Source organism: Telopea speciosissima, chromosome 11 (assembly GCF_018873765.1).
Source record: "Telopea speciosissima isolate NSW1024214 ecotype Mountain lineage chromosome 11, Tspe_v1, whole genome shotgun sequence".
In the NCBI taxonomy this organism is placed as follows: domain Eukaryota; kingdom Viridiplantae; phylum Streptophyta; class Magnoliopsida; order Proteales; family Proteaceae; genus Telopea; species Telopea speciosissima.
This window is the reverse complement of record NC_057926.1, coordinates 46,226,569-46,248,356: the sequence shown is the minus strand read 5'-3', so window position 1 is coordinate 46,248,356 and position 21,788 is coordinate 46,226,569. Positions and strand designations below refer to the sequence as shown.

Genomic DNA, 21,788 nt, shown 5'->3' with positions numbered 1-21,788 from the left:
AAAATGAAATAAAAGCTACCATTCAAGAACACGGGGAGAATGTTAGGTAAACGAAGACTGGTAGAATAGGAGAAGATCCAAACCAGTGTATTTCCTCAACCATCTATCTCCCTCTCCCCACTCCATCCTCCCTATCTCTATTAAGCCGGTTCTTCCTCTGATTTGATTTGCCTGGAAAACTACACAGATCAGTGAATCAGCGAGACCCTTTTCTGTAAAGCAGGTCTTTCTCCATCTCTGTCCTTCGTTTTACCTAAAAAATTGCAAAGGGGGGGGAGCTAGGAGAGGAAAGAGAATCAACCCTAAACAGATGACATCCTCATTCTGTTTAACTAACAAAGCACAAGGTATGAATCTTCTTTCTGCCTATTATCATAGCTGCAACCATTTGATTATGCACGCTCTGACTATGATTAAAGTTGCAATTCCTCAGTAATATTATGTTGCATGGCATAGAATTCCTCTTTTTTTTCCTGGCCTTTTGGATTGCTCGGTTTTTGTTTACAAAAGACATTTAAAGAATACTTTGAAATGATTTCAAGAAGCATTGATTATTGACTATTATGCTGTATTTAAACGCGGTTTAACAAGAGGAAAACATCTTGCTGGTTTGTATCATTGCATAGAACAAAAGATTAGCAGAATATATAGGGACCCAACACAGTATGCCATCGTATAACATCTATTATATAAACAAAAACCAAGCAACAGTTACACTAAAATGGGTCATCAGAATTCACAACACTTCTTACCAAGATATTTCTTTTTCACAAATCTACAGTGCTTAAAAGAAACAGACCAGACCCCTTGTTTAGATGCTAGAAGTTGAGCACGGTGTCTGATATATGCACAGAAGTTATGTCTTGATACCCTTAATTGCATCTCCATTTTAGAGGACAGATGAGCTTTTCCAAGACCAAGCCATCCATTAGTCCCTGCTTCGCAGGTTCTCCCATGTATCAAATAACCTCTTCAATCATGTCAGCGGATGGGGTGATACTGAGTGATACCGCGCTTGGGAGGAAGCTTCCTCAAAATGAAGAGGACCAGAATAGAGGGTAGAATCTCCACCAACTGTAGACAGTGGCACAGAAAAAAGAAAAAAAAATCCCTCTTTAATCCTGCTGCCAACAAAGTTGCAAAGAGCAAGGTCATATCCATAACCTAGGAAGAGTCTGCATCATATGTTTTCAACTATTCAACCTCCCTCAAGAGGAATAAATGACAGCTACATATTCCTCCAAGGATAAATTGTACTCCAAAAACATTTTGAAAAAGAATGGGTTAATTAATGTTACCAACTAACATAAGCATCAGTTACTTGACAAATCCTAGCACCTATTTCCTAGAGAAACAAAATAGGAGATTTCCTTCCAGAATAACAAATCTGCTCATATAGTTGACATAAGCCATTAAGGAGTCATGTTTGTTATTCTAATTTTTTCAGAAAATGAATATTAAATTGAAAATAAGAGAGAGAACAAAGCTAGTTTTGGAGCCCACCAATCCACAGTTCCATTGCTCTTCTAGTAACCTGACCTGACCTGATCTGATCTGAAGATTCACTAACTAGTTCAAGGGCTTTCATTTTTTTTCATATTTTCAAGGGCAAGTTTGCCAATATGGAAGCTTGCCACTAGTTGACAGCCTGCGTAAGGGGTTAAGAAGTCACATTTCCTAATCTCAACCTTCCCAATGCTACTTTAACATCATTTCACATAACCAATTGTCCAAAGATAAACCAAACTTACGAGGTAGTATATGAAGTTTAGTACTGGATGATTCAAAACATCAAGATCAGCAGCTTTATCGAATGCACTGAAGCATACCTGTCACATATGAAGATTGGAATCAGTGTGCAAGTTAGATACATTCATTGGTACCGTACTTAATGGTATTGATATGTTGCCATAGCCATTGATCAGTTGAAATCAAAGCATGCGAGATGGTTTCAACTAATCAGAAGCAATAGATACCGTCTTTTTTGTACAACACCAAAAACCATTCCTATCATGAGTGAGTCATTAAAAATAGTAAGCATTATACAATACTACTGAAAAATGCCAGTAGAACACAGAACACTCACCACGATACATCTTACTACGAAACATGTGAAACATATGGTGGTCACATAGCCAACCTGTACAAACCAGAAAACAAAGAATAAATAAATAAATGGGTAGCTAGAAGATATAGAGTGCCTGCAAAAGTTAAACAGTCTAAAAATACCTCCTGTAACTTCTTTCTTCGACCTTTTGACTCAACAGGGAAGCGTTGAAGCATTAAGAAGAGTCTGGCAGAATGCGAAAGCCAAAAATTCAAGGGCCATCAGTACAATGCAGGACAATGTAAGTAGAAAATTTAAACACAAATTAAGTCAGCTAAGGGAGGCAATTCTCAGCTTGGCCAGCTAATAAAAAGCCTGCTATTAGGTGTGGCCCGCCAGCTCCATTATTAAATAGTCACAAACACCCACACCCTATTCATGTTTCAACACTAATAACATGTTGACCTTCATATAATATTAGGTTAAAATATTATTCACTACTCAGGATTATGCTAAGCTGATGCTCTGTCAGATGATGCACAGCTAGGATCTCCACCGTGCAGTGGGCCAAATGTCCCAATTTTTCTATTGGCATGGGGCCAACTGCACAGCTGAGATCCGTGGCACGCCTCATCAGTGTGCACATCGAGGTAGGAATTCCTTTACTTCTTATTTTAAAAAATCCATGCAGGCCCAAAACCCACACTACCACTCACATGGGCTTGGGCATGCCTATCCCTTCCCATTTAATAACTGAGTGGACTCAGGATTCAAGTCAAACTTATTGCCCAAGGCACCCAACTTAAACCATCAAAACCTACCTGATTGTCACCCATAGCCCAAAAAGAACGCTAGCATAATCAAACAATATACAATTGGGAGTGAAATATGTCAGTAGCCTAATAAATATGGTATGCTTGGGGAGAATTAGCTGTGTCCAGTGTATACCAGAATTCCTGTCTAGGGCCCCCTTGAAAATTGTATGTGTCCAACTCTCTGATCAGCCTAGAAAATAAACATGTGAATCTTTTGTACAGATCTGGACATGTGGCAGCTCCAAATAGGACATGGTCATCTCTACACTACCCACTTAACAATGGAAATTAAGGACCTATTTCTCCCACTCGTATTCACTAGACATGTTAAAGGTTAAGCAAATTGAAGGACCATTCACCATTCATTCTTCAAATGTACCAAGCACAATGGCATCTGGCCTTGCATGAACAAGAGCTTCAGTGCAAGTTGCTATTGTACAGAGTACATCACAAGGACACTTTGGAATCAAGATGTGTCATGTCAATAATAGTCAAGATGACACATATCAAAATTCCATAACCAATCTCAACTCTCTCAGATTTCACCTTATTCCTCGTAATTTCAGCCATCAATATATTACTTTTTGGGTAGTTATCCATGTAACAATGGAAGGTGATTTTTCCGAAAATCACAAGATAAATATGAGCCATCAATTTTTTATGATTTTTTATAATCTAAACCGTCTATTCCCACTCAAAGTTGGGAGAGTGCACAGTAACATCTAGAGTACTGGTACACATGCCTGAACACACACAGAATGTGTGCCAATACAAAAGGGAATATTGATTGAATTAGAGTCTGAAATTTGACATGTGGCTAATCTAGACCATGTCCTCTCTATCCAACGGTTGGAATGGACATATCATCTTATCCACGTGACAGAATAGATGCCTAGTGACAGTTGGAAAAATAACAGACCTCTATGATAATAATAATAAGGGGGAAGTTTTCATACACGGCCGTGTAAGCATATGCATGGCCCCTCTCACAAAGAGTTGTAATAGTCATAAACCCCCAACCATTAATTAATGCCTTGAAACTCCCACCCTCTCACATACATGGCTTACACAGCCGTGTATGAAAACTTTTCCCTAATAATAATAATAATTCTCCTATTTCTTTTTAGGTCAAACAGACTCAAAACAGTGTCAAAAAGAGGGCTTTATTTTCACCATGTGGCAATACTTACCATGAGAATAGATGATGGCAAGGGCAATATGGGGACCTTTCAGGATTCCACAAAAGCTGCCATGTACATATATCAATCTATTCAACAAGCTTAATTTGGCACCCCAAGAAGTGTCATGCACGAAAAAAAATTTGGTGATTCACCCTAAAATTGCAAAATTTTTTTAGAGCTAAAATTGAAAGGGTAAACATGGTAAGGGCATATAGCTAAGTTGGCCCACAAAATTGGACATGAACATACCATTGGGTCCCTATTATCCAGCAAATAGAATGGATAAAATCATCCTTCCATGTGCCTCAAATCAAGGGGTAACACACACATAGAAAGGAACCATCTGTGCCAAAGCCAAACGCCCTTCTGCTAATATCAATTTACTTGCTACATGGTAGTGTAAGTTGGTGCTCAAATTACAAGGACTTCTTGTTCACATTATAATCTAGTAGTCGTGGATCTTTTCTCCATATAGTCAAAAATGATTTTACCACATGCCACCACAACAACTACTCAGCCTTATCCCAAATAAATGGGGTCGGCTACATGGATCCCAGTAGAAACAGAATATTAATATAAAAAGGAATGGCGAAGGGGAACACAACAACGACACAAACTCTAGGGCATCAACCCAACTTAACTACGAATCACATCTTAACTCCTCAACATCCTGCTCCTGACCTCAAGAAACGTGTGTATTACAACAACAGCGTCCCAACATTATAGCCCAACTAAATGGGGTCAGCCACGTGGATCTTTGCTCTCCAATCAGCTCTATTTGAAGTCATAGAAGGAGCAGGTCTAAGCTAAGCATGTCTTTCTTCACTTCTTCTATGGTTATCTTAGGCCTGCCTCTAACTCTTTTGGTTCCTCAATCTGAATCAGGTCGTTCCTTCGAACTGGGGCATCCGAAGGCCTCCATTGAACCTGGCCGTGCCACCTCAACCGACCCTCTCTAAGCTTATCATGAATCAGAGCTACTCCCAGCCAGATCTAATAGGGTCATTCCTTACTTTATCCTTCCTAGTTATCCCAAAGATCCATCTCAACATCCTCATCTTTGCAACGCCAAGTTTATTTATATGACACTTCTTCGTAGCCCAGCATTCTGCACCATACATCATAGCTGCTCTAAGCTTTAAAGGGATACGCTGATCACACACAACTCCGATGCACTTCTCCACTTCATCTACCCTATTTTAATCCTCTAGGCGACGTCGTCTTCAATGTCATCATCCTTAGTTACGATTGATCCCAGATATTTGATGTAGTCACTTTGCAGGATCTCCCTCTCACCAATAATCACCGCCTCATTATATGTCCTAGATTTGCTAAAGTTGCACACCATATATTTGGTGTTAGTTCTACTTATCTTCAGACCTTTTGATTCCAAGGTTGATCTCCATAGTTCCACTTTGGCATTAATCCCTGCTTGTGTCTCATCCACCAAAACAATATCATCTGCAAAGATCATACATCAAGGGACCTCATCTTGCATGTTTCTGGTTAAGTGGTCTATGATAAGAGCAAACAAATATGGGCTTAAGGCTGATCCTTGGTGTAACCAAATTGAAATTGGGAATTCACTGCCTTGGAACCCCTGCTATTCTAACACTATTCACCATATCAGCATACATATCTTTAGTTATGTCTTTTTCTAGGTCAATGAAGACAATAAGGAGATCCTTTTTGCCCTGGCTATATCTTTCCATTAGTCTCCTAAGTAAGAAAATTGCCTCCATCGAGGATCTTCCAAGCATAAAACCGAATTGGTTTTCCAAAATAGTAGTTTCCTTTCTCAAGTGGGTTTCAATAACCCTCTCCCATAACTTCATTATATGACTCATCAACTTTATGCCTCTATACTTATTATAGATTGAATATCTCCTTTGTTTTTATAAATTGGGACCACAATGCTTCTCCTCCATTCATCAGGCATTTTCCCAGTGGTCATAATCTTGTTAAACAGCTTGGTTAGCCAAGATAGAACACAAAAGCTTGCGTTCTTCCACACCTCAATTGGGATCTCGTCTGGGCCTGGAGCCTTGCCTACTTTCATCTTTCTTTTTACTTCTTTTACTTCAGACATTTTAACTGCGTATTATATTCTACACGAAGAGGTGTCCCTATGAATAATGTCATTTTCCGCAGCCTACATCACAGCTTTACTACGCATCACCAAAGAAGCTTTCACTAAGAAAACCGTAGAAGTACCCTTTCCACCTCTCTTCAATGTCCTCATCCTTTATTAGTACTCAGCAATCCTCACTTTTAATACATCTAACATGGTATAAATCTCTGTTCATCCTTTCTCTCACTTTAGCTATCTTATAGATAGCTTTTCACCCATCCTTTGAATTCAGATTGTTATAGAGATCGTCATATTTCTTCGCCCTTGCTTTCACAACAATCTTTTTAGTTACGTTTCTAGCAAGCTTGTATCTTGTTAGATCCTCTACCTCTTTAGACCTTTGCCATGATTTAAAACAAGCTTGCTTGGTCTTAATGGCCTCTAGGACCTCATCATCTCACCACTAAGTTTCCCTAGGAGCATGCCATATACCTTTCGTTTCCCCTAGAACCTCTTTAGCAACCTTCTTTATACATGCCAACATCTCATCCCACATCGTACTGGGGTCTCCCTCAAGGTCCCACTTACATTGTTTGACCACTTTATCTGTAAATGCGATCAAGGACTCTCCTTTTATTCTTCACCACTTTATCTTAAGGTGAATAGGCCCACATATTCTACACTTCACTACTTGAGTAGTAAAGCACATGTCTAGGACCGCCATTCTATGTTGAGTAGTTAGGCTCTCCCTAGGAAGAACCTTACAATCTTTACAGAACCGTCTGTCGGACCTTTTGTTAGAAAGAAATCTATTTGGCCGGTATGATGCCCACTTTTGTAGGTAACTAGGTGTTCCTCTCTCTTTTTGAAGAGAGTTACAACGGAAAGATCAAGGTTACTGCGAAGTCTAAAACTGAAACTCCCTCTTCATGCCTTCTCCAAGCCCATAGCCTCCATGCACAACTTCATATCCTCTACGATCTCTCCCAACATGCCCATTAGAATCACCCCCATACCACATGCCACTATAATGCTTAGGAAATTGTTCAAAAAGTAAATTTTATTCAAAGCATAGTTGTCATGGCGTCTAGGCACCCAAGGCATTGGAGGAGCCTAGACACAAGGCGACACCAACCAAGCTGAACAACCCCATCAATTGTAGGCAAAATTTGAGGTTGACCACGAAATCTGACATGTGTCCTATCCAGAACGGAATCTCCAACCATCCAATAGTCAGAATGACCAACTCATCACACCAAGTTGCAGAAATAGGCACCAAGCTAGACAAGCTTCCAGAAGTGCCTCACATATTTAATCATGAAAAGCTAAATGTGTCTCCCAGGTGAGTGACCTTATTGTTAACTAATAAATAGACCTAGGTGGGTCCATGTAATAGAGGATAAAAGGCAAATCTCCTTAACAAAGTTCCAGGTTCCAATTTCTAAGTCCCAATCAATAGGAAAGATGGCTCGACTTAAGTCCAAAGTTTCATAAAATGTTGTTTCTTTGTAATGAAATCCATTTTTTAAATTGTAGTTAGTCTGCACTCACTTTTGAGCCACTTACCCTGCTTACAGGAGATTGAAACTTTAGTGAAATGATTTTGTATCATCTACCACATGGGCATCAGCCCATATGTTGGGTGGTGAAAATAAATCCACGAGTGTGAAATTTAACAAAAATATTTAATACTTCATTTTTTGTTTTTTGTTTTTTTTTTTAATACATATGAAAGAAGAAATAAAAAGGATATGACCTAGAATCACCACTAGACCTGCGGGAAGGGCATCAGCACCAATCCCAACCTATTGGTTCACCGCAACAGGGCTGGAGTTGCATCACCACAGTCCAAAGAACATCATCACCACTACTAACCCAAAGAGGTAAATGCCAAAGTTTCTCAATCACTCAAAATTGTTGGAGGCTGTAACTGCTTTGATTTATTTATAATATGTGTTGTATTACAAAATAAGTAAATCTTGCTCTTACACTTTTTTTTTTAACATACGAAAGAAGAAATAAAAGGGATATGACCTAGAATCCCCACTATGACTGCATGAAGGTGATGAAGATAAGCCACTTAGGGCTTATTTTAGTGGAAATAAGCCTTGGGATGGGTTATGTATGTATTGGGCCTTTGATTCTATGTGTTTACTTTGTAATTGGTCAATTTAATGAGCCTAAAATATGGGTAGAAAGTAGAAACTAGGAAAACAGGATTTACTTCATCAGTTTAGTTAGAGTCCTATTTTGAATCTGTTTTCTTCATTATTTCACTTTCCTAATAAATTTAGGATACCTTATTAGTTAAGGATTGGGTTAGGCCTTTCCTTTTTAGTGTCTCAAGTCTATTTTTGAGTCTTCTATATAAGTTTGTAAGGGAGGTCAGCATTGTACACGAATTTGAATGAATAGAAAAGTTGCTTACGCAATGTTGAAATTCTGAGATAGGATAGGTGAGATGCCCATTCTGTTCCCCCATCCCCTTCATCGGTTCTTGATTCCAACCCCTAATTCAGTCCAGTCGATCTCAAGAAGTCCTTCAAGTTTGCTGGAAATTCTCTGCAAGTTGTTCACATCAATCATCAATTTCAAGTTGCTGCCAAGTCCGAATTCGATTCTTGGATGGAATCTTGGGTTTCAAAACCCTAAAGTGCTGATCGGTCTTCTTTTCTTTCTACCGATTGTGATCTTCTGATTTGAGGTTTCATTCCACAACTTTATGATCTTCAACTCCAATTGCAGCTTCAACAGGTTATTAACTTTGTGGGATTATTTCTCTTTGGTTATCCTTTTGAAGTCTCATCATTCTTCTCCCACCAATTTGAGATCCCATTGTTCCCTTTGGGATCACCACAAACCCAAAGAGGCAAAAGCCAAGCTTCTCAATAGCTCAAAATCGTTGGAGCTTGTGCCTGCTTTACTTTATTTACAATATGTGCTGTATTACAAAATAAGTCACTCTAAAAACCAACAACTCTTCTAGAAAGAAGATCTAATTGCTATTATACAAAATAAAACCAAAGTAATAAGTCCTACATTGCTATTGACTAAGCAACTAACAGAGGAGATCGTCCCAGTGCACAAGGCTCCCGCTACTGCAGGGTCTGGGAGGGGCAAATGTATGCAGCCTACAGTTACCCACGCAAATCACATGGAGACCACGCAATCTTCTAGATAATGCAATTCTTGATTCGATCTTCAAGAATAACCTCCATGCAATTCTCCTCCAAATCTTCTAAAACAAAAAAATAAACACCAAAACAGAAACTAACCATATAATCCCGCATAGGACTCAAATCCCTAATATTTGGGCTTATATGATTGGCACATTACAATAGTAAACCCAAAAATATTAAGCCCATGGCCCATATAACCCATTGGGCACTCAATTTAAGCCTAACTTACACAAAACTTAAACCATAGGTTCAGTTGGACCCAAAACAAGAAGCCCATCTTCTCTTGTTGTTGGATGTCTGCATCAATGGATATGGTACACTAGCCACTTGTCCAATCTCTTGGCTCACCATGTACTTACTTTTTCAATTCTCTTTCCATAACAACATTATGTCTGCATAATTGTTGGCTTTTCAACAATTTCCTGAATTCTTGTACAGCCACACGGTGAAATACATCTGCGATGACATCTCCCACAAGTAGATTACCATGTGGATCACATCCCACCAATATAGGAGCGCCAACCAAACAACCATTTGGCAGATATTAAGCCCCGATGGAAAACTTGTGTAGGTAGGATGTCATTTTGCCAAGGAAAAAAATGCATTATTTGCAGTCTTAGAAGTCCTTAATTTTAGCCTAGGTTTCTCAATTATTCAGTATCTTATGTGCGCTTGCGAGCTAGAGCCTGGATCAACAATGGACCAAAGGGCCTGCTTTATAGGATGAAATTGATATCACATGTCATGCGTAACATGTGTGGAGTTTCTCTCCAGAATGTACATGTTCAATGCCCGTTGTGTGTGCGTGAAATCTTCTTTCAAAGAGTGAAGTTTCCATAAATAGGGTGTGCATGCAAGCTCCAATAAACAAGCCTCAAAATATGCATGCTATCTATGCATTTTCAAATATAGTAAAAGTAGTTGAGTCTCCAAGAAAAAAAACCCTCACCTTCCTCCATAGAGAAGAAACCCAAGGGCTGCAAACAATGAGACACCTGCAAAACACATGTTAGTAAGAATTAGAATTGAGTTAGAAATGCTACTGAATTAATCACTATTGTGATACTGGCAAACCTGCAAAGAAGATCTTGGACAGGACGAGGACAAGACGGATGGGCTTCAACCACAAAATTAACCATAACACTATCTGTAATAAATTCAAAGAAAAAAAGGTTAACAAACTAATTTATTTCACACTCGGCAACAACCACAATTTTTTTCTTAATATTAATAGCCATGTCTGTCCAACAAATTTATTTGTACAAGCAGTATGACAATGACATTATAAAATCCCCACACACACACCCCCCCCCTTCCCACAAACACAAAAGAAAATCAAAACAAAAAGTGTTGATAATTGCATTGTTCTAGCTTGTATTCAGAATTTACATGAACCTTAGTTAAATTACACATATTAGACTAAACATATGCCTAAATATGTCAACAAGAACCAAGAAGTGATTAGTCTTATTAGTCAGGGCACTGCAAGCTGTGAAGTGGCTCTGTCGCTCCACTCATCTGCCCTTGTGGTTGGTGCCCGTAATATTCTAGTGCTAGTTGGTGTTTGCCTCAAACCATAAATCCATAACTGACTTCTGCCTCATCAAATTACCTATCCCTTCTCTTTTACTCCATAATTTAGTATAAGCTCGTGATTTTGTGTAGGCTCCATTTGTTTCCGAGTAAAATTCATGCAAAAGGAAAATATTCAAGAAAAATATTAATTTTTAATATTGATTTCACCAGCAAATTTTCCTTTTATGTGGTTTTTACCTGGAAACAAATGGAGCATAGTAAACTTTATCTCAAGTAAATCCCTAGAATCAACAGGAAAGTTCTTGGGCATGTTAACTCTAGGAAATTTTCTTGCTTTTGTACGTCAACATGATTGACCTGGGCACCTTTGTTAGCAAAAGCAACAAGGAGCACCACTGAACCCACTTATGTATTCATCTATTTTTATTTAACATAAAATCCGTGGCCAACTCCCAGACCCGGACAATTCACTGTGACCCACTCAAATGATTCAGATAACAAACCTGCCAATTTGGACAGTTTAGTTCCATTTGGGTACCATTTTGGTCAATTCTCAAGACAACCCAAAGAGGTTCTAGCACTGACTCAATTAGCCAAATTGTCTAGGTTGGTACTCATGCAGAAAATAGATAAATAACTGCTCAGGAATATCTGGATTTTATAATATTGGCAACAGTTCAGGAGAAAAGATAAAATCAAAAGGTGTTAAAAAATTATTTATCCACCCGTGTCCTCCTTTGGATAATCCGCCGTGTTATTGCTCCTGTATGATATACATATTGTTTCCTCCCTTTCCTAAAAAGTCGGCCTTTTAGAGGAAGCGGTTCCAACAAAAGGGATACTTGTTCAGCCTATTTTCTATTACAAAACATCTAGAAGAAAGATGTCTTCTTTCCACAAATGATCTAGAGGATAGAAATAGTAAGCCAAAAAATTTATAAAGATAAATCATTACCCAAAGTAGTCATGTAAATGATATGACAAATCTGTGTGGGGGAAAAAAAAAAACTAATGAAAAATGTCTAAAGAGACAACCTCCAGTACTGTTAAACAATGGATCTCTTTTAGTTTTCTTAACCCAAAAAACCTAGTAAACATTGAATAATTTCCACGATTCCTCTCTCCTTGTCAGAGACATGGGCCATACTTGCAAGTTGGTAAGATGTGATTTGAGAATCTGATGCAATGGCACTAGCCTGGTTGAACCAACATGTTTCAGTTTGGAAACCCATGCCAAGGAGAACCAGCCTCAAATGTGGCCATTGATTACAGTAGGATAGGTTGAGAATTTTATTAAACATTACGGTAAGCGTTGTAAATAGGAATCAATTATGCCCAAAGGAACTGTCGTAAGGGGTTGAGATTAGAGATAAAAGAGTTTTGAGTCAACATACAAGAGTTTATACTCTGGCGGTAGTAGTGGATGAGTCCAAGTGAGTTTTGAATATTTTTTTAGTAGAGTCCATGTATGAGTTGATGTCAGCTTGCTAACTAAGTGATAACAGCTACAAATAAGTGTAATCACCCACCCAATCGATATAATTGAGTTTTACTTGCTGTTTTGATGGACATGTGTCCTGGTTATTTCTCTCTCCCCTCTGACCCTGCTCCAACCTGACTGTGTTCTTTCTACAAGTGTGATCTTCCTTCTTTCCTCCTTACTCCACCCCCCTTCTGCTTCTCTATTCTTTCGCTGTTACTCCTCTGTTATTCTTTTCTGCTACTAGCAGTACTGCCATACTGACAAGAAGGCCTACAGACACACCATTTCAAATAGGTTTGGCCAGAGAGTCTGGGCATGAGTTACCCTTCCTTGGGCTATCAAAATCCTAGTATCTTACCTCCTAAAGTCCTCTCTGCTGTGAGATACAAACCTGCAACCATGGCTAACCGTGCAACTTCCGCCTGGTTCAACTTGCAGGAATGTCGTTTATTATTTATTTTTTTACTATTTTGACCTGGGTAATTGCCGATTGAACTCAAGAATCCTAAAAGTTTGCAATCTCCTTGTGAAATCTGAGTCTGAACAGAGTTATTCTGAGAATGATCACTCACCCGGAATCAATCCAGCTCTACCATAAGAACAGCTTCCTTATTTACACATAAGGACAGGTTCTTCGATTATTTTTACTTAAAAGGGCCTCCTTCCTAAGTTCTGTTTTAATTTAGCCCAGTCCTGATTTAAAATTTCAAAGAATTCCACTGTCCAGATTTAATTATTACCTTCTCATTCCAGAATATATTGACCCTTACAAAAAGGGTGCGTTATTGTCCAGAAATTACATATTCATCCCTATTTCTCAAATCCTTCCAAACAGATCCTGCTTAGAGTGTGGTCTCCACTTCTATGGTTCCCTAGATCCTATTCTAGGCCCAGGACTCCACCAGAATCACTCAAAACACATTTAAGAGTTTCACATCAGTCGATTTACCTTAATTTCAATTACTAATCCACTAATCAGAAATGATATCATAAAAGAATATAATCAAACATAATTTATTAATCCTACTAATACTCATCATTTGCACCATTTTGAAAACAATTTCCTGCCACAAATTGGAAGGAACTCATATTTTAATTCACTCCCCAACAATCTTTAAAATAAATCACAACACTATACGAGTAAATAAAGGAAACTGTGATTAGAATCCTAACAACAATAATGAATAATTAATTATCAAGCATTTATCCCAAGTCTCCATTCATCTAATACAAAGTAACCCAATAACCCTTGATGATCCTCGTTTTACTGAAACACAATTCAATAGAAAACAAACGAGATAGTCATAAGATGCCATAATTAGCATTTTCAATCATACATAAATCTAAAAAGGGTAACTCAAATGATTAACTCAATCTAATTTATTTAACTCAAAACTAATTGTAGCTTAAAATTTTAGATATACTTGAAATGATGCTCAATAATATATTAAAAAAGATAATCCAACGCTGAAAAACAGGACCATTCAAATCTATCCTTGTCAGATCACTAGGTCCATTGAATAATTAATTATCAAGCATTTATCCCAAGTCTCCATTCATCTAATACAAAGTAACCCAATAACCCTTGATGATCCTCGTTTTACTGAAACACAATTCAATAGAAAACAAACGAGATAGTCATAAGATGCCATAATTAGCATTTTCAATCATACATAAATCTAAAAAGGGTAACTCAAATGATTAACTCAATCTAATTTATTTAACTCACAACTAATTGTAGCTTAAAATTTTAGATATACTTGAAATGATGCTCAATAATATATTAAAAAAGATAATCCAACGCTGAAAAACAGGACCATTCAAATCTATCCTTGTCAGATCACTAGGTCCATTGGAAATTTTTATTTTTCCCATGTTTCGCCGATTGCTTTGGTTGATTAACATGCCAAAAGACCTCAGGAATGCAATATCCTCCACAAAAACAACCACTAACACATTTCTCCTTTTGCCAAAATCAACAAATTTAGAAATCATAACAAAAGGGAAAACAAATATATAGGTAATACAGGACTCCAACTCCCTTATCCCACACATCTGGAAACTTAGATGATTCATTCACAGTTTACTCATTAAAACCTTTCCATTGGCTGAGACTGAGATTCATGAACACAAGAAACTCAGATTTTACCTGGATGCCATACACAACAGCATTCACAGTGTAGAAACTTGGCCTAAGCCCATCAGTTGATACAGCCCGTGCCTGGCAAATATCAAGAGTCAAATAAAAAGAAAACAAACCAACATAAGTTAATTAACCATATTCGAAGAAGTTCCAACCTGATAGTATATCTCTGCCCAGAACAGAACTAACAGTGCATATGTTGTGAAGAAAGCAAGACTTGGCATATCAAGCAAGACATGTTGGAAAATCTGACAATAAGCCATACCAAACTATTAGAAACAAAATGGAGGCTAGCAAAGTCCACATATGATCACATAAAGCTTCAATCCATGAAATAATAATCCAGACCTCAGGTTTTATATGTTGCACATTCCGACGGAGTGCAAAGACCAACGACCGAACTGTGAAACACAATCAAGTACATTGAACAATCAAAATGCAACATATATAAAACAGAAAATGAACAATACACAAAAAGATACGAACCCGCATTCACCAAGAAGTTAAGAAAGTGGAAAACCTTCTGTGTCGTCCAACCATACTCAGGAACTCTCAATTCTATTCGAATAAGTTGGATCTGCAAACAAAGCTCCCCCAATCTTAAACCCACAGACTACGAAAAATTAAAGCAACCCAAACAAAAATTCACAAGCTCTAACAACAATTTGATGGAACAAGAACACAAAACCCATCATCACAGAGGCCTCCATTATAAATTCATAATGAAACCCAATAATTTATGACCTAACCCTAGAAAAACGATATTGACAAGCCAAAATCCCAACATATGAAACTTCAACTACTCTTCCCTCCAATTAAAGAAACCCAAAAACCCTAGCTTACAAATTCATATAAAATCAATAGATAACAAACCAAGCAACCCATTATGAAATCATAACGAACCGAATAGTTCCATGTTCTGAGACCTACCCCAAAGAAATCATAAAACACATGAAATATCTCAAAAATTGGAACTTCAACTACTATTCCATCCAATTCAAAAACCCGAAACCCTAGCTTACAAATTCAATAATATCAGCAGATACACAAATCCTATACAATTAAAACCAAATTTTTACCAGAGCAATGGCGCCAACAAAGGCATACAGTCCCGCGAGGACATGAAAGATACGATCCTGCCAAACAGGTGAATTATTGATATTATCCCACCAATTAGAGGCGTCATTGAGGGCATAAGAAATCACCGATGACGGAACATCGGTGGAACCCATTGGTTTTTCTCGCCGGAAAATTCAGAAAAAAAAATTCCCGGCAATCACACAGCGAGAGATTCTAAAGAAGGAAATCTCCGAAAAGGAAAATTGAAACGTAGAAGGTTATAAATTTTTTTTAAAAAAAATAGAGCGAATTAATAGCCGAAAAATCAGAGAGATGTATATGAGGGTTTTTTATTCTTAATCCAATTGAGTGTCCAACAAAATCCCGACCGACTAGAAAGAAAAGGGTTTCTTGATTTCTTGATTTATTTTTCAAAAACGGTACACGACAACGCAGCACGAGAAAACCGGCAATAGCAGGTGGTTTTGTGGATTGACCGACACGTGTCAAACGTGTGGACAAACAACTCAACTTGACGTCTAGGGTTTCTTCTGGACGTGTGGGAGAGGGTTTCTACTTTCAACTCATATGCCAGCTCAAGACACATCTTAAAAGACATCATACCGCCACGTCATGCAACTGTTTTTATTTGGACAAGGGATGTCGTGGTTTGGAACCATGGTTGTTAACTGGCAGCCAGAATTCATGGCCGTTGGATTTGGGGATTGAATCATGGCCAATTGTGATGAATTAAAATCCTCCGTAGTACCGACAGAGCGGCAGTGCACATCCGACGGCACAGTAGAGGCCATGTGTGCCACCTGGCCTCTGTTGTGCCGTTGGATGTGCAATGCCATCCCGCCGGTACTGCAGAGGATCCTAATTTAAATTTAATATATAAAAAAAGGGATAAAGTTCTCTGTCTGGGAGTGTGGCCTATGCCAGCACTCCCATGAGTCTATCTCTCTCCTCCCCATGTGAAAAGACACCTCTGCCCCCTTGTTTTAATGAGGAGAGAGATAGACACATGGGAGTGCTGGCGTAGGCCACACTCCCGTACAGAAAACTACTTCCCATTAAAAAATAATAATTTAATATAACTAATACCACACACCACATTGAAAAGATTAATCGACTTTTAGAACAGTAGAATGGCAGATATACACAACACACACCACACTCACACACCCGATGTGGGACTAAACCCACACATTTCTTTTTTTTTTTGATGAAAGTATAATCACACAAACCACACACCAATCCCAAGAGGTTAAGTGACTTTTAGGACCGTAGAATCGCGGATATACACAACACACATGTACACGACACTCACACACCCGATGTGGGACTAAACGCACACACTCCTTTCTCTTTTTGATGAAAGTGTATTGTTTGGAGAACTTATTCCACCACCTAGTAATGTTAGGAATTCTTTGCATCAAATCCTTTCCCAATGTTTGTATGATAAACACAAAAGAGAGTATCTTTCACAATCACTACTCCAAGGTCCAAGGGTTCCTACCTTGAATCTCATATCACAAAAGGGAGAAGAGAAATTTTCTACAACTAGGGAGTAAACCCTAATCACGTAATGAAGGAGTGAAAGAGGAGAGAGAGTCAAAAACGAAAGAAAGAGAGAAAATGGGGAGTAAACCCTAATGTTTGAGGAGAAATTTCTGTCTCAAACGCTTGCTCTCACTCTCTCTTGCTTTCTATTGAATAATAAACCCTTTATAAGATGTAATTCTTATCTTACTAAAAGGATTTATTTTTTTTTTAATAAAATAAATACTATTAAGGAAACTTAACAAAATTACATAAGGTTTGATTTGACATAATTCTCATAATCAAACCAGTTAAAAGAGATACTAGTAAAATTAGCAATAGCTTCTGCTAATTCTAAGAAAAGCCCAAATAGGTTCCATGGTAATTTAAGAAACATTGTGTTGTTCCATAGTCCCACATCGGATATGTGTATGTGGTATTCTCTCTCTCTCTCTCTCTCTCTTTCTCTCTCTTGCATAGAATCATTATTCTGCAAATAGATTAGGTTGCTATAGATAGGGAAGAGGATTCCATTAGGATATCTACCTACCCAGCGCATGGCCTGTGCATCACATGGAAGCCAATAAGGGGGATGCGCAAAGGGCATCGACCAATGAGGATTTTTCATTTTGAAGGGGGTGGGGCAATCATTTTAGGGGGGCTGTGTCAGGATGCAGGGGCCAAGCGATAGGCTGCATTTTTTTTCCCATTAGATAAATATCTAAAATTCACAAGTAAAAATATATGCAAATATAGATAGCTTAAGTAAAATAATTCTTATTTTTCTCAAGTCAATAGTCAATTATGGCCATGTCCCCTCTAGTTTAATAGTATCATGTAACAATCCTCAGGGCATTAGTAATAAATATTTTTCGCCACCCTAAACTATCGTAATTCTGCATTCAGAGAATCTGTACCGTTGATTGGACCAATAAAATATTTATTAAATAAATTTTAATATTTGATATTTTCTGAATATTTTGTAACCTATTTACAAACATGCTATTAGATCCGGATTTCATCCAAATATGCAAAGACATTCTCTCTTTGATATTCTCCTTTATCAGAAGTGAATTCCGTGTCGAGCAACTCTTTTGATACACAACTTACCACTACACATCCAACGTGACGATACACAATCCAAAAGACATCAATCATGAGTAAACCATAACTCATAATGTCTAATTGCTCTGATAAGGAGTACCCTTCAAGTTGGGGGACTAATTGTAAACTACTGATGCGAATCTTGTTCCATAAAAACATTTTATTCAAGATTCTCAAGTGATCCTGTCCAATATATACACATGTATACTCACACTTGTGTCTTGAAATTGTCATTCCAAAGATTATACAATGTGATGATCGTATAAACAAAATGCCCAATTCAGTGTCGTTGACACTTTTTGGTGAAAACCCAAGGACAATCATAACCATAGCCTATTAATATTATGCATAATACCTAGCAAAAAATTGAAGTAAACTCCAGAGGGTAAGGATTTGTGCTTCAGGATCTTCCTCAAAAACCAAGAGGCGTATTGGGGACCTTTGACAATCTAGATGGAATCCTTTTTGAGATAACGACTATAGATCTATTCCACCCAAACTCCTTTGCACTAAGAGGCTAGCTTCCAAATAAGTTTCAGAATCCCAAAATAATCATCTCTTTAACTCTTCTTAATCCAAGCCCCCCTCTCGCTTGGGATGACAAACAATTTCCCAACTAGTACTATGGAGAAAATTGTTGTTATTAGATCCCTTTCACAAGAAAGCACTCATCAATCATTCGACTTTCTGAAAAATAGATTTGAGGCAATCCAAAAATACCGGTCCAAGAAATGTAAAAACTTTGCATAACTGACCTCACCAACTCCAATCTACCCAGGAAAGTAATCTTTTACTCCTTGAATTGCAATGGTTTTTTAGTGTGGTTAACATTCCTTCTTACTTTATTTGACTACACTAAATCCTAAAATGGATTGGGGATTTGTTTTTGCTTCCTTATGGCTCTGTATCATCTAGGTTGTTATTAACATTTGGTTGCTCTTGGATAATCATGTGGAGGGTCCTCTAGTGAAATTTTGTGTTAACTATTGTGATAATGTTTCAAAGGATTCTAGATGGGCGGTATTTATCATCTTTCAAAAACAATTTACCTTCACAAAATTTGGATGTGAAATACTAGGTGATAGGACTCTTATTCAAGGAACTGCACCAAGAGTAAAAAGAGGATATGAGGAGATCGAGGTGTGGACGAGGTCAGAAAGTTCGGCTTGTATCTATGGTTCCCAAATCTAAAGATGCACCTTGGCCATGGGAAAATTTTAAAATTTCACTAGATATTTACTTGGATTGTAATAATTTTAAGAATTTGACTATTAAATGTTTTGGGGGTTCTCTTCAAATCCCTCCCTCAAATTATCCATACGTACAAATGCATCCCTAAAACTTTACTAATTTCAAATGCACTCCTATTTTCCAAACTTTGTAACAATCTAGTCCAGTCCGTTAGTCTAGTTTGTTATGTTCAAACGTCTGGCTTTTTTTGTACATGATTAGATTATTCTGTTTTTGATCGTGTAATGTGACAAAAATGCCTTTACCTAGAAGAAAAAAAAATTTGTAAATCATCTTCCCCAAATCGTATAGGGTTTGAAAAAAGAGAAAAATTGCAGGTTTTTTTTTTTTGTTTGAAGATTGATTAGATTTGCATTGTGCTTTCTTCTTTTCTATATATATATTTTTTTTTTCGTTCTTCTTCATATGGCAAACATTTGATCACTTGCGAATTGCGATGAGTCTCCAAGCCATGGATTGTAGGTATTTACAACCTTCTGCTATATAATATTTGTCTACATTGAATCTAGGGTTAGATTCTTCTCCTGCTGGTCTTAAAATTGAGGCATTTGCAACTTTTGATTAGTTCTATATTAAATTTGTTGAGTATTAAGTAATTATTGCCACACTTGAATCTAGGGTTTTGGTGATTCCATGACATTGGAGAGGTTCTGATCAGTTGGAACCTTAAAATTAGAGAATGCAAACTGTGCTTCACTGGGGACACTATGTACCATCTGCATTGGCAGTCCTTAGATTTTTCCATTTGCAACTGAATCCATCGTTGTTCCACTCTTTTTACTCTCCTTTCAAATCGAGATGTAAGTAGTTCCCCTTCTAAAACTCTAGAATCCCCTTCCTTCCCTCGGACCAAAAAGAAATCTCTGAATGAACAAAGATTTTTTGTTCTTCTAATGAAATAGATGCTCTTTCTACCCTTATTTATTGGATCGCACCTTGCAGAATCTCATATTTTTACGATTAAAACCTGGATCTGATTTGTAAACTAAGTTGAATGATGGTTAATCGTTATAACCTGAGGACATGTCTGTGTGTATGCGTATGGTCTAATCTAGCAAAAATTTCAATTCTCGTCATTTTTATATTCGCTTGTTTAATCTTCTTTAATGAAGATCCTTATTTTTTTTTCTTCATTTTCTTGAGATCCATTAGCATCTGTTTCATGCAACTGGTACATAGTGTCCCCCAATGAAGCACAATTTGCAAATCTAACCAATCTTCAAACAGAAAAGCCCTGCAATTTTCTCATTTTTCCAAATCGCAAACGATTTGGGGAAGATGAGTTGTACATTTTTAATTTTTTTTTAGACAAGGGCATTTTTGTCACTTTATCCTATCAAGGCAATATGGTATGTGTATAACCATGTTCAAAAAATGTCAGACGTTAGAACATAACGTCCTAGACTAACGGGGAGGACTAGAATGTTACATGGTTTGGAAAGTAGGGGTGCATATGGAATTAATGAAAGTTCTAGGGGCATTTGTACGTTTAAGTAATTTGATAGGGGCATTTGAAGAAAACCCAATTTTTTGAGAATGATATGGTTAGATTATCCCATTTTTTAGTTTGGGAAGCTTAGAAGAACAAATGGAGCTTTGAAGCCAAGGGGGTGTTGGAATTTTAAATGATTTTAAAATATTAAGATTCAAAATAAAAGTCAATGGGTATGTCTATTGAAAGACTTGTTTAAATGGTTAACAAACAAATTCGGGCGACGATAGTTTTCTTCTAATCAACAAATTCTTTTCAGAGAGGCTTCTAATATAAACCACATTCTTTATTCATCCCAAACAAAAAAAACAAGTCTTGTGGAAAAAGCATGATTTGGGGCATATCTTTTGGAGACATCCCTTCGTAGTGTCTCTTTCTCTTTAATATATAAAGAAGAGGTCTCGCTCATTTGATCTAACACTGTTTGAAGAAATCTTAAATCTATTTTCTGCTCTATCATAGTGTGTTAGTGTCAATGAGTTAGTGAGTATAGTGTTTGGATTTCCCTATGTAATCACATTTCGGGGTGCACCGTATGGGATTAGAGAGTTGTTTTGTCTTCGAGGTATAAATGCATAGTCAACTCAAATTGCACAATTTGGACGTTTAAAAACCTTAAGGAAAGTATCCTATACGACTCAATTCTATAGTTTTATTTTGGTGTTACAAGAGGACATATTTTAATGCTGACAATCCCTATTTCAACTTCTACAAAAATATTTCGGAGACGTATAAACTACCATATAAACTGATGAATCTTACACTACTGCCTGTTACATTATATTATTACACACATGCTCATGACCTAGATAGACCCTAGGTGATGCCTAAAATATTCCAAAAATTACCAAATAGTGTAGGAAGTCATTAGCGTGAAAAAAG

At 37.4% G+C, this 21,788-nt stretch overlaps 1 protein-coding gene across 2 annotated transcripts in view; it reads right to left on the bottom strand.

The window, feature by feature from the left end:
- Window positions 1-635: 635 nt before the first annotated feature.
- LOC122646872 (tobamovirus multiplication protein 3-like) overlaps window positions 636-21,788 on the bottom strand; it is a 33,796-nt gene continuing 12,643 nt past the window's right edge. The window contains exons 2-12 of one of the 2 annotated variants that reach the window (XM_043840502.1): window positions 15,535-15,719; window positions 14,942-15,032; window positions 14,804-14,856; window positions 14,611-14,703; window positions 14,462-14,533; window positions 10,368-10,440; window positions 10,243-10,288; window positions 2,230-2,293; window positions 2,087-2,140; window positions 1,752-1,829; window positions 636-1,074 (exon numbers count right to left, since the gene is read on the bottom strand). In XM_043840502.1, coding sequence (XP_043696437.1) covers window positions 982-1,074; window positions 1,752-1,829; window positions 2,087-2,140; window positions 2,230-2,293; window positions 10,243-10,288; window positions 10,368-10,440; window positions 14,462-14,533; window positions 14,611-14,703; window positions 14,804-14,856; window positions 14,942-15,032; window positions 15,535-15,687 — 870 coding nt within the window. In that variant the 5' untranslated portion in view covers window positions 15,688-15,719 and the 3' untranslated portion in view covers window positions 636-981. Of the gene's footprint in view, window positions 1,075-1,751; window positions 1,830-2,086; window positions 2,141-2,229; window positions 2,294-10,242; window positions 10,289-10,367; window positions 10,441-14,461; window positions 14,534-14,610; window positions 14,704-14,803; window positions 14,857-14,941; window positions 15,033-15,534; window positions 15,925-21,788 lie in introns of those variants that run through there. The other variant, XM_043840501.1, reaches the window with a different exon arrangement.